Source organism: Tachysurus fulvidraco, chromosome 11 (genome assembly GCF_022655615.1).
Source record: "Tachysurus fulvidraco isolate hzauxx_2018 chromosome 11, HZAU_PFXX_2.0, whole genome shotgun sequence".
In the NCBI taxonomy this organism is placed as follows: Eukaryota; Metazoa; Chordata; class Actinopteri; order Siluriformes; family Bagridae; genus Tachysurus; species Tachysurus fulvidraco.
Window position 1 is genome coordinate 23,712,453 of NC_062528.1, and position 12,472 is coordinate 23,724,924.

General features: G+C 45.7%; 1 protein-coding gene across 2 annotated transcripts; it reads left to right on the forward strand.

The window, feature by feature from the left end:
- The first annotated feature begins 410 nt into the window (after positions 1 to 410).
- Positions 411 to 9,585, forward strand: pccb (propionyl-CoA carboxylase subunit beta). Of its 2 annotated transcripts, none has more exons than XM_027156687.2 (15): positions 411 to 684; positions 1,612 to 1,731; positions 2,823 to 2,891; positions 2,963 to 3,019; positions 3,112 to 3,225; positions 3,408 to 3,518; positions 4,549 to 4,657; positions 4,749 to 4,869; positions 5,031 to 5,112; positions 5,220 to 5,343; positions 5,432 to 5,539; positions 5,635 to 5,735; positions 7,161 to 7,259; positions 8,271 to 8,370; positions 9,003 to 9,585. In XM_027156687.2, exons 1-15 carry the CDS (start codon positions 454 to 456, stop codon positions 9,122 to 9,124), a joined length of 1,668 nt encoding a protein of 555 aa, XP_027012488.2. In that variant the 5' UTR covers positions 411 to 453; the 3' UTR covers positions 9,125 to 9,585. The 2 variants fall into 2 exon arrangements, with proteins under 2 accessions (XP_027012488.2, XP_047676522.1); XM_047820566.1 differs by lacking the exon at positions 411 to 684 and adding an exon at positions 991 to 1,084.
- Positions 9,586 to 12,472: the final 2,887 nt, after the last annotated feature.

Consider the following 12,472-nt stretch of genomic DNA (forward strand, 5'->3'; position numbering starts at 1 on the left):
ATATTGGTAGGCGAATGTTGGACATGGAGCTGACTTTTTTTAGTAATTTTTATATTACATTATACAACCATGACTTTTTATTCTACTTGTGTTTCACTAGAGCTGTTAAATTAATGCATTTACATTCACAACACAATTCCATATTCAAGCCCATCACTTCTTACTTTTAGGTTTTGTGTCTATATTTACAATAATATATATATTTTATATATATATATATATATATATATATATAAACTTAACTCACTAATTGTAGAAACTGACTGAATTGCTCCCTCTGGCGACTGGAGATGGTAATAACACGTCTCTTCTGCGCTCTTGCTATTAAACGCCGCTCCTGCGATTGGCTGGTTAAACACCGCCCCCGACTCTGATTGGCTCCGAATAAGGAAGCGTATTGCGCGTGCGCAGTTAGTCTCGGCTCGGGAAGGACGCGAGTGACGGCCGGTCAAAATGGCGGCGTACACAGTGCTGAGGAGCGGCGGCTTTTTAAACGCTCTGAGAGCTTTAAACACTTTCGCTCGTGTTCCTCAGACATGTGCCGCTTTATCAGGGGGTAAATCTTTACTGATCACACAGTGGAGGAGTTCAGGACATCTCTCTGTGCAGGACAGAATCGAGGGTAAAAGGAGAGCAGCGTTACAGGGGGGAGGACAGAACAGGACAGAGGGGCAACATAAACGGGTAATAACACACACACAATAACACACACACACTGGGGGGGGGCAGGACAGAGGGGCAACATAAACGGGTAATAACACACACACACCACAGGGGGTAGGGCAGAACAGGACAGAGGGGCAACATAAACGGGTAATAACACACACAATAACACACACACACAGACACACACACACTGGGGGGGGGGCAGGACAGAGGGGCAACATAACCGGGAAATAACACACACACACACCACAGGGGGTAGGGCAGAACAGGACAGAGGGGCAACATAAACGGGTAATAACACACACAATAACACACACACACACTGGGGGGGCAGGACAGAGGGGCAACATAACCGGGAAATAACACACACACACCACAGGGGGTAGGGCAGAACAGGACAGAGGGGCAACATAAACGGGTAATAACACACACACTACAGGGGGGAGGGCAGAACAGGACAGAGGGGCAACATAACACTTAATAAACACAATGTGGAGAGAATAAGATGGCTTTTAATATTAGTTTATTCTGCACTTGTCAGAAGTCTTTAGTCTGCAGGTAAAATGAATAAAACTGAAATAAACAAAAATACATTTTCACTTTATAACAGAAACATTTCAGTGAAACTGACAACTTTTTATTGACTAAACGTTTTGAGTATAAACGATGTTCTTATGCAGGTTTTTATTACAATCCGATGTGTAACTGTATGACTTTAGACTTTAAACACACAACACTGTCGTATTGACCAAAATATTCCCACCAGGAGGAGGTCAGTAGGCAGGAAGCAGTCTGAGGGGCACTATGATGTTCTCAGGGCTCTTATTTAGGACATGAGCGTGTGAGAGACCTGGGCGGAGCCTCCGATCGCGCCACGGACTCGTGTCAGATTTGAGCTTCGTTGGTGATGTTAATAAAGTTTAGTGAATTTGAATCTGTCCTCAGGGGAAGCTGACGGCTCGAGAGCGAATCGTTCTGCTGCTGGATCCAGACTCGTTTGTTGAGTATGACATGTTTGTGGAACATCGCTGTGCAGACTTCGGAATGCAGGCTGATCACAACAAGGTATGACCTCCACACACCTCATCATCATCATCATCATCACTATGCCTATACACACCTCATCATCATCATCATCATCACTATGCCTATACACACCTCATCATCATCATCATCATCACTATGCCTATACACACGTCATCATCATCACTACACCTCTACACATATCATCATCATCATCATCTTCACTACACCTATACACACATCATCATCATAATCACTATGCCTATACACACCTCATCATCATCATCATCGACACTACACCTCTACACACCTCATCATCATCATTACGCCTATACACACCTCATCATCACTATGCCTATACACACCTCATCATCATCATCATCGACACTACACCTCTACACACCTCATCATCATCACTACGCCTATACACACCTCATCATCATCATCACTATGCCTATACACACCTCATCATCACTATGCCTATACACACCTCATCATCACTATGCCTATACACACCTCATCATCATCATCACTACGCCTATACACACCTCATCATCATCATCACTACATCTCTACACATATCATCATCATCATCTTCACTACACCTATACACACCTCATCATCACTACACCTCTACACACCTCATCATCATCATCACTACACCTATACACACCTCATCATCACTACGCCTATACACACGTCATCATCATCACTACATCTCTACACATATCATCATCATCTTCACTACACCTATACACACCTCATCATCATCACTATGCCTATACACACCTCATCATCATCATCATCATCATTACACCTCTACACATCATCATCATCATCATCATCATTACACCTCTACACATCATCATCATCATCTTCACAACACCTCTACACACATCATCATCATTAGGGGGGAGTATGTGTAACATCTCTATACACGCGTCACTCGTCACTACACCACTACACACACGTCACTACACCACTACACACACGTCACTACACACACGTCATTACACAACAAGCGATTCAGCAGTTGATTGTGTCATTACACTATTGTGTGTGTGTGTGTGTGTGTGTGTGTGTGTGTGTGTGTGTGTGTGTGTGTGTGTGTGTGTGTGTGTGTGTGTGCCCAGTATCCAGGTGACAGTGTAGTCACAGGACAAGGCCGGATCAATGGCCGACTCGTTTACGTCTTCAGCCAGGTGAGTAACAGTCTGTCTCTGACTTCGCTCTGCCCCAATCACATGTCACATCTCTCATCTCCTGTTCTCAGGACTTCACCGTGTTCGGAGGAAGTTTATCGGGAGCTCACGCCCAGAAAATCTGCAAAGTGAGTTCTGTCTAATAAATTTGTCCACCTGCAGATTTGAAGGCGTGTGTAAAGGGTCAGAGGTCATTCAGGGCACATGTATGTGTGTGTAGGTGATGGACCAGGCGATGATGGTTGGAGCTCCAGTGATTGGTCTCAATGATTCAGGTGGTGCACGAATTCAGGAAGGAGTGGAATCTCTGGCAGGATACGCCGACATTTTCCTGGTAACTGATAGACAGATTAACATGTAGATGGACAGAGAGAGCAGATAAAAAATTAGACAGACATAAAGACAAGTGTGTGTGTGTGTGTGTGTGTGTGTGTGTGTGTGTGTGTGTGTGTGTGTGTGTGTGTGTCCTCTCTCTCTCTCTCTCTCTCTCTCTCTCTCTCTCTCTCTCTCTATCAGAGGAACGTGCTGGCATCAGGTGTTGTTCCTCAGATCTCTCTCATCATGGGTCCGTGTGCAGGAGGAGCCGTTTATTCTCCTGCTCTTACTGACTTCACCTTTATGGTCAAGGTGAGGCTCTGACAACCCCACCCACTCTACCTGTTTATAACCCCACCCACTCTACCTGTTTATAACCCCACCCACTCTACCTGTTTATAACCCCACCCACTCTACCTGTTTATAACCCCACCCACTCTACCTGTTTATAACCCCACCCACTCTACCTGTTTATAACCCCACCCACTCTACCTGTATATAACCCCACCCACTCTACCTGTTTATAACCCCACCCACTCTACCTGTTTATAACCTCACCCACTCTACTTGTTTATAACCCCACCCACTCTACCTGTTTATAACCCCACCCACTCTACCTGTTTATAACCCCACCCACTCTACCTGTTTATAACCCCACCCACTCTACATGTTTATAACCCCACCCACTCTACCTGTTTATAACCCCACCCACGCTACCTGTTTATAACCCCACCCACGCTACCTGTTTATAACCCCACCCACTCTAGCTGTTTATAATCCCACCCACTCTAGCTGTTTATAACCCCACCCACTCTAGCTGTTTATAAATAGCCCCATCCACTCTAAATGATTAACTCCACTTACTCTACCTGTTTATAACCCCACCCACTCTACCTGTTTATAACCCCACCCACTCTACCTGTTTATAACCCCACCCACTCTACCTGTTTATAAATAACCCCACCCACTCTACCTGTTTATAAATAACCCCACCCACTCTAAATGTTAAACTCTACTTACTCTACCTGTTTATAATCCCACCCACTCTAGCTGTTTATAATCCCACCCACTCTAGCTGTTTATAGCCCCACCCACTCTAGCTGTTTATAATCCCACCCACTCTAGCTGTTTATAACCCCACCCACTCTACCTTTTTGTTTATAACCCCACCCACTCTAGCTGTTTATAACTCCACCCACTCTACCTTTTTGTTTATAACCCCACCCACTCTAGCTGTTTATAACTCCACCAACTCTACCTGTTTATAACTCCATCATATAGTACACGATTTTTTTCCCTCTAGCTTTATATTGAGTGTGTGTGTGTGTGTGTGTGTGTTCAGGACACATCGTACCTCTTCATCACAGGACCTGACGTGGTTAAATCAGTTACTAATGAAGATGTGACACAGGAGGAATTGGGAGGAGCCAAAACACACACTGCTGTGTCCGGTAGGTACATTAACTAAGTGTTTACCATTTATAATGTTCACATCTTATACATTAAACTAATAACACCCCCACCCCCCCCCCCCCCCCCCAGGCGTGGCTCACAAGGCGTTTGAGAATGATGTGGATGCGTTGTTGAACCTCAGAGAGTTTTTTAACTTCCTGCCTCTCAGTAATAAAGACTCTGCTCCAGTCATGGAGAGTCACGACCCGAGGTAACCCCTGCTGCTGGAACCGTGTGCTGATGTCGGTGAATATCGCGATATTTATGAAGTAAGTTGGTCTACCATTAGACAGGAAGTAAGTGTGTGTGTGTGTGTGTGTGTGTGTGTGTGTGTGTGTGTGTGTGTGTGTGTGTGTTGTTTCATCTTCTCAGTGATCGTCTTGTTCCTGGACTCGACACACTTGTTCCCTTTGAGAGCACAAAGGCTTATGACATGCTGGACATCATCCACAGTGTACGTCTCTCTCTCTCTCTCTCTCACACACACACACACACACACACAGTCGTTGGTGTATTAGGGATGCAGGCAGAATATTCCAGAATCTTTTCTCTCTCTCTCAGATTGTAGATGAACGTCACTTTTTTGAAATCATGCCCAATTACGCCAAGAACATTGTGGTGGGATTCGCTCGTATGAACGGCCGCACCATCGGCATTGTGGGTAATCAGCCCAAAGTAGCTTCAGGTGAGAGAGAGGAACAGACACACACACACACACACACACACACACACATAGTCTGTGCACTCACACTGACTCTCTCTGTGTGTCTCAGGGTGTTTGGACATTAACTCGTCAGTGAAGGGTGCACGTTTTGTACGCTTCTGTGACGCCTTCAACATTCCCATCATCACTTTTGTTGACGTTCCGGGATTCCTGCCAGGTAAGAACATGCACCTGCTGTGGATGTGTCCCAATTTAAACCCTATTCACTATATAGTGCACAAAACACTGAGCTTATCCTGTGTGTTACTGCAGGGACAGCGCAGGAGTACGGGGGGATCATCAGACACGGAGCCAAACTACTGTTCGCTTTCGCAGAAGCTACAGTCCCTAAAATCACCATCATCACCAGGAAGGTGTGTGTCTGTGTTTGTGTGTGTCTGTGTTTGTGTGTGTCTGTGTTTGTGTGTGTCTGTGTTTGTGTGTGTGTGTCGGTCTGTGTGTGTCGGTCTGTGTGTGTGTGTCGGTCTGTGTGTGTGTGTCGGTCTGTGTGTGTGTGTCGGTCTGTGTGTGTGTGTCGGTCTGTGTGTGTGTGTCGGTCTGTGTGTGTGTGTCGGTCTGTGTGTGTGTGTCGGTCTGTGTGTGTGTGTCGGTCTGTGTGTGTGTGTCGGTCTGTGTGTGTGTGTCGGTCTGTGTGTGTGTGTCGGTCTCTGTGTGTGTGTGTCGGTCTGTGTGTGTGTGTCGGTCTGTGTGTGTGTGTGTCGGTCTGTGTGTGTGTGTCGGTCTGTGTGTGTGTGTCGGTCTGTGTGTGTGTGTCGGTCTGTGTGTGTGTGTGTGTCGGTCTGTGTGTGTGTGTCGGTCTGTGTGTGTGTGTCGGTCTGTGTGTGTGTGTCGGTCTGTGTGTGTGTGTGTGTCGGTCTGTGTGTGTGTGTCGGTCTGTGTGTGTGTGTCGGTCTGTGTGTGTGTGTCGGTCTGTGTGTGTGTGTCGGTCTGTGTGTGTGTGTGTGTGTGTGTCGGTCTGTGTGTGTGTGTGTGTGTGTGTCGGTCTGTGTGTGTGTGTGTGTGTGTCGGTCTGTGTGTGTGTGTGTGTGTGTGTCGGTCTGTGTGTGTGTGTGTGTGTGTGTCGGTCTGTGTGTGTGTGTGTGTGTGTGTCGGTCTGTGTGTGTGTCTGTCTGTGTGTGTGTCGGTCTGTGTGTGTGTCGGTCTGTGTGTGTGTCGGTCTGTGTGTGTGTCGGTCTGTGTGTGTGTCGGTCTGTGTGTGTGTGTCGGTCTGTGTGTGTGTCGGTCTGTGTGTGTGTGTCGGTCTGTGTGTGTGTCGGTCTGTGTGTGTGTGTGTGTGTGTCGGTCTGTGTGTGTGTGTGTGTGTGTCGGTCTGTGTGTGTGTGTGTGTGTGTGTCGGTCTGTGTGTGTGTGTGTGTGTGTGTCGGTCTGTGTGTGTGTGTGTGTGTGTCGGTCTGTGTGTGTGTGTGTGTGTGTGTCGGTCTGTGTGTCTGTGTGTGTGTGTCGGTCTGTGTGTCTGTGTGTGTGTCGGTCTGTGTGTCTGTGTGTGTGTCGGTCTGTGTGTCTGTGTGTGTGTGTCGGTCTGTGTGTCTGTGTGTGTGTGTCGGTCTGTGTGTCTGTGTGTGTGTCGGTCTGTGTGTCTGTGTGTGTGTCGGTCTGTGTGTCTGTGTGTGTGTCGGTCTGTGTGTCTGTGTTTCCCTGTGTGCGTGTGTGTCTGTGCATCCCTGTGCGTGTGTGTCTGTGCGTGTGTCCCTGTGTGCATGTGCGAGTATATGTGTGAGAGAATGCAAATTGAACATGCTGAGCATATTAGTTACAAGCTGTGTGTGTGTGTTCTACAGGCGTATGGTGGTGCGTATGATGTGATGAGCTCTAAACACCTGCGTGGTGATGTTAATTACGCCTGGCCGTCAGCTGAGGTGGCTGTCATGGGGGCAAAGGTAAAGACTTTATATCATGCGCATGATTTTATTATTGGGCCTTTTTACACTCAGTCACGTCGTGTGTTGTCTCTGATCCCATAGCTGTCTGATTTGTTAAAACGGTTCCATTTACATTAGACCACATAAACGCGTCTCGGCGAATCGGATATCGATCCGATCTTTCTACTCCCGCCAAATATGCTAATATATTTTACCTCATTTCCGGGGTAATTGAAATGGAAACACACTTTGGTGTACGCGGTTGCTACAAAAAACATCATTTACTGTTTGCTGCATTTTCGCTGGCGGCAGCAGCAGTGCATTTTAAGACCAAACGAGACGCCTGGGTGAAAGATCAGAGCCAGCGATGGTGGGAGAACATACTTGTTACCTCCGTTTGGGAGGAGTATAGCGCTGACGTATGTGGCATGAACAACCACATTAATTTACACCTGTCCAGTTTCATCTGAAACGCGTCCCAGACCTCCTCCTGAAGGGGTTTGTACCATCGGGTTTATATCCGTCTCCAAACTGTTTCTGACGGCATTTAGACCTGTTCTTTTTACCATGGGGTAGCTATCTGATCACAGAAAACACAGGAAGTGACCAGGTATAAAAAGCCCCTTAGAGTTTAACTCAGTTTACTTTTGCACACACACACACACACACACACACACACACACGCCCCTGTAAAAGTTAACTCCGAAATGTTGCCTTCAGTGATATTGTGCTCACACAAGCCTCCAGGTGATTCGTCACAGAGTCGTTTAGGAGTGGAGTGGGCGGAGCCAGAGGACTCACCTGTATGCAAATGAGAGATTCAGGACAGGATATTTAGTTTCTTATCATTATGAAACACAGTCCCTTTTTTCTGCTTCCTCTCTGTTCATCCTGACTTTGATTTGAGTACTAAAATAGAATATAATAATAAACACGTATTAATGTCAGGGTTAAAATAAGTGTAATGAATATTGTAGAATAATGTACAGTGTGTTACAGTTGTTTGTTATGGTTTTATTCTCCCTACAGGGCGCTGTGCAGATTATATTCAGGGGAAAGGAGAACCAGGCCGAGGCAGAGGCAGAATACGTGGAGAAGTTTGCCAACCCTTTCCCTGCTGCTGTCAGAGGTACACACAGAGAGACACACACACACACACACACATGCACACACACACATACGCGTACACACACACAGGCGCACATACGCACACATACACATACGCACACATGCACACACACACACACACACACACACACACACACACATACGCGCGCACACAGACATACATACACGCACACACATACACACACACATTAATTGCATGTTGTGAGGTTCTGCTGATGGTCAATGTAGTACAGTAGTGTGTGGTTTGGGACAGAGTCCCAAGGTCAATTTGCCTCAAATGTCTGCTAAGTAGTTTGGATTACAGACTACTGTGTGTGTGTGTGTGTGTGTGTGTGTGTGTGTGTGTGTGTGTGTGTGTGTCTCTGGAAAAAAAAAAAAATTAGTTTAGAGAGCGTTCCTGGTTACCTTGGCAACTTGCCACAGTCTGTCTGGGCTGTGTCCCAAACCACCATTCTGCTGTTGTCATAACGACAGTAATGTCGAATGGCATGTTTGTTTGTTTTTTTGCTAAACAATGCAGTAAAGCCTCTCATCTGAAGGTGTATTTCTGTTCAACTTTGATGAGTTTTTGTTATTAGAATGAATGAACACAGAACACAAACACACACATTAACACACTCTCCACATCTGCAGGGTTTGTTGATGACATCATCCAGCCGTCGTCCACACGCATGAGGATCTGCAGAGACCTGGAGGTTTTGGCGAGCAAGACACAGAGCAACCCGTGGAAGAAACACGCCAACATCCCGTTATAGCCCCGCCCACCGAGCACTACACACCTCACCTCGCACGTTAACACACAGATAAAAGAATAAACACTCTGAACACAGCTCACTGTGCCTCGAGCTCTCTACAGTACGCACACCAGCTAGCATCAAAACGTAACTGGATTCAGCAGAAGTTCCTCGTTTCAAATGACAATCACAAGCTACTAAACGTTACCGTATTACAGTTACAGCTAGTTGTTGCAATGCTAATTAGCTAGCTTTAGTGACCAGCTTTACATTTCATTTAATGTTACAAAGGAATCGGGAAGTATTTTTTATATCTAGTACAGATTTGTGTAATTATGGTTGGGACTCGTGTGGAATACGATGTTTCTGCCAATGGGACATCAGTTAGGACTTTCATAGGCAAAGCATCAAACTCTTTCTTTTCTGTTCAATATTAAAACACATCTGTCTGATTACTGAAATAAAACATGTTCTGATCATCATCTGAGATCATGTAATCTGAGAGAACTTTCTAGATTCATTTATTTATAAAAATACATGCATGCATATATATATATATATATATATATATATATATATATATATATATATATATATATATATACACACACACACACACACACACACACACACACACACACACACACACACAGCAGGATATAAAAGGTTCCAGAGGCAGTAAGAGGTCACAGGAGCCTCAGGCTTTGTTTGGTTATATACATCTAATAATAATCTAGAATTTTTATTCTGTTAATTCTTATTTCTTTTATTATTCGTTATTTCCTTTATCATTAATTATGTTTACCTTCTGCTCTGTGTTTATGTTCTGTAAAGCTGCTCTGAGACAATGTCTATTGTAAAAAGCGCTATACAAATAAACTTGTGTTGAATTGAATTTGGGTTCAGCATTAACATCATAATTAACTGTTATATTTTTATTCTTACATCCATTTATACTTCAGTTGTCCAAATCATGAGCAGTTCAGGGCTTTAATTTAGTGTAAGGAATTAGAAAGTGCATCAACGACAATTGGGGGTGCTTAGGGGAGGTAAGAGGCTTCACTAGGGGCAGTAGGGGACACTGTTGGCAGAACTGGGCTTTATGGGGCAGTAGGGGACACTGGACAGAACGGGGCTTTATGGTTTATGGGACTTTAGGGGCAATGTGGACAGAACAGGGCTTTATGGGACATAGGGGGCACTGGACAGAACGGGGGTTTATGGGGCTTTAGGGGAAAATGTGGACAGAATGGGGCAGTAGGGGGCACTGTGGATAAAAACAGGGCTTTATGGGGCAGTAGGGAGCACTGTGGACAGACCGCGCTTTATGGGGCAGTAGGGGACGCTGGACAGAACGGGGCAGTAGGGAGCATCGTGGACAGAACGGGGTTTTATGGGGCAGTAGAGGGCAATGAGGATGGAACGGGGCTTTAAGGGGCACTGTGGACAGAACAGGACTGTATAGTTTATGGGGCAGTGTGGACAGAAGGAGGCTTTATGTGACAGTGAGGGACACTGTGGACAGAACTGGGCATTATGGGGCAGTAGGGGACACTGGGCAGAACTGGGCTTTATGGTTTATAGGGCTTTAAGGGGCACTGTGGATGGAACAGGGCTTTATTGGGCAGTAGGGGGCACTGTGGACAGATCGGGGCTTTAGGGGGCACTGTGGACAGATTGCGGCTTTATGGGGCAGATAGTTCAATTGTAATCGGTACTTGATGGTTTTTGATGGGGCAGTCGTGTCTTAATGGTTAGAGAGTCTGACTCATAACCCATTGTGGGTTATGTCTCGGGCCGGCAATACCATGACTGAGGTGCCCTTGAGCAAGGCACCGGACCCCCCCAACATAAATGGCATAAATGGCTGCCCACTACTCCGGGTGTGTGTTCACTGTGTGTGTGTGTATTCACTGCTGTGTGTGTGAGCACTTTGTATGGGTTAAACGCAGAGAACGAATTCTGAGTATGGGTCACAATACTTAGCCATGTGTCACGTCACTATGTCTATGTCTTCTGCAGCAGGAGTTTGTAACAGCTTTTGATGAATCAGTGGATTCTGATGTGCAGATGATCCACAGCTGAGCTCTGCATCTGAAGGGATTCCAAAATGATAGTGTGATCGTCACTGCAGTGTTTATTTAAATCCAGTGTGTTAGTGTTTCAGCATGTCACAGTTTACTGCAGTCACTCAAACCGAGTCTGGACATTCACAAACACTCACCAGGAAGCAGGGAGACAATAACACGGATAACACACTTCGTATGTGAGCTAGTGATACACTGATCACATGACAACCTCTTCTCTTCTCTCATATACTACTCATATATCTTCACTAATCACAATAAAACAGTCACATGTATGTCAGAAGCAGCTGAACAGATTAGATCTCTAAAGGTTGAAGAAGGTGGAGTTTAATGATGTGAACTTTTTACACATTGAGAACATCTCTGTTAGAATATATACACAAAGCTCCATCCCACAGCTTGTACTGGTTTGGACGTTTTCCCATGAAAACACGTCCCAATGTGTTTTATTCTTCTTGTACCACAGCATCTCACCAAAAGTAACTCACTTTTTTTTTATTTGTTTACAGTTAATATTCATATTTCTTAAAGGTAACACCTTTTTTCATCCAACCCAGCAAGGTGAGCTTTTTTTTGGATGTGGGCAGGATTAAGAGCTGAAACGTGGCCACTGGGGGGCGTCAGAGACGTTCAGCTTCACTTTCTATACAGACCTGAAAAAATGCAGTGCTTTCAGTCCCAGTGTTTTGTAGTGACGTCATGTGTGAAGTGAAAGCTTTGATCTTTAATGACTAATCCTCTCCTCTGTAAGACAATACATCACAGCACAGTATTAGACTCAGACTCAAAAACTAATGACCAGATCATGAGTGGGTGTGACGGACGGACGGACGGGCAGACAGACAGATTGTTGTGCTGATGTTGTAACAGTTGATATAGAATAAATATAATAATTATAATAGAATAGGGGGGACACGGTGGCTTAGTGGTTAGCACGTTCACCTCACACCTCCATGGTTGGGGGTTCGATTCCCACCTCCACCTTGTGTGTGTGGAGTTTGCATGTTCTCCCCGTGCCTCGAGGGTTTCCTCCGGGTACTCCGGTTTCCTCCCCCGGTCCAAAGACATGCATGGTAGGTTGATTGGCATCTCTGGAAAATTGTCCGTAGTGTGTGTGTGTGTGTGTGTGTGTGTGTGTGTGTGTGTGTGTGAGAGAATGAGAGTGTGTGTGTGTGTGCCCTGTGATGGGTTGGCACTCCGTCCAGGGTGTATCCTGCCTCAATGCCCGATGACGCCTGAGGTAGTAGGCACAGGCTCCCTGTGACCCGAGAAGTTCGGATAA

What these genes read in the sequence shown, in the direction of transcription:
- pccb (XM_027156687.2), top strand. Translation starts at nt 454, where the DNA reads ATGGCGGCGTACACAGTGCTGAGGAGCGGCGGCTTTTTAAACGCTCTG. An exon ending in CAGAGGGGCAACATAAACGG is followed by an intron (nt 685 to 1,611) that starts GTAATAACACAC and finishes ATCTGTCCTCAG; the next exon opens with GGGAAGCTGACGGCTCGAGA. An exon ending in GATACGCCGACATTTTCCTG is followed by an intron (nt 3,226 to 3,407) that starts GTAACTGATAGA and finishes TCTCTCTATCAG; the next exon opens with AGGAACGTGCTGGCATCAGG.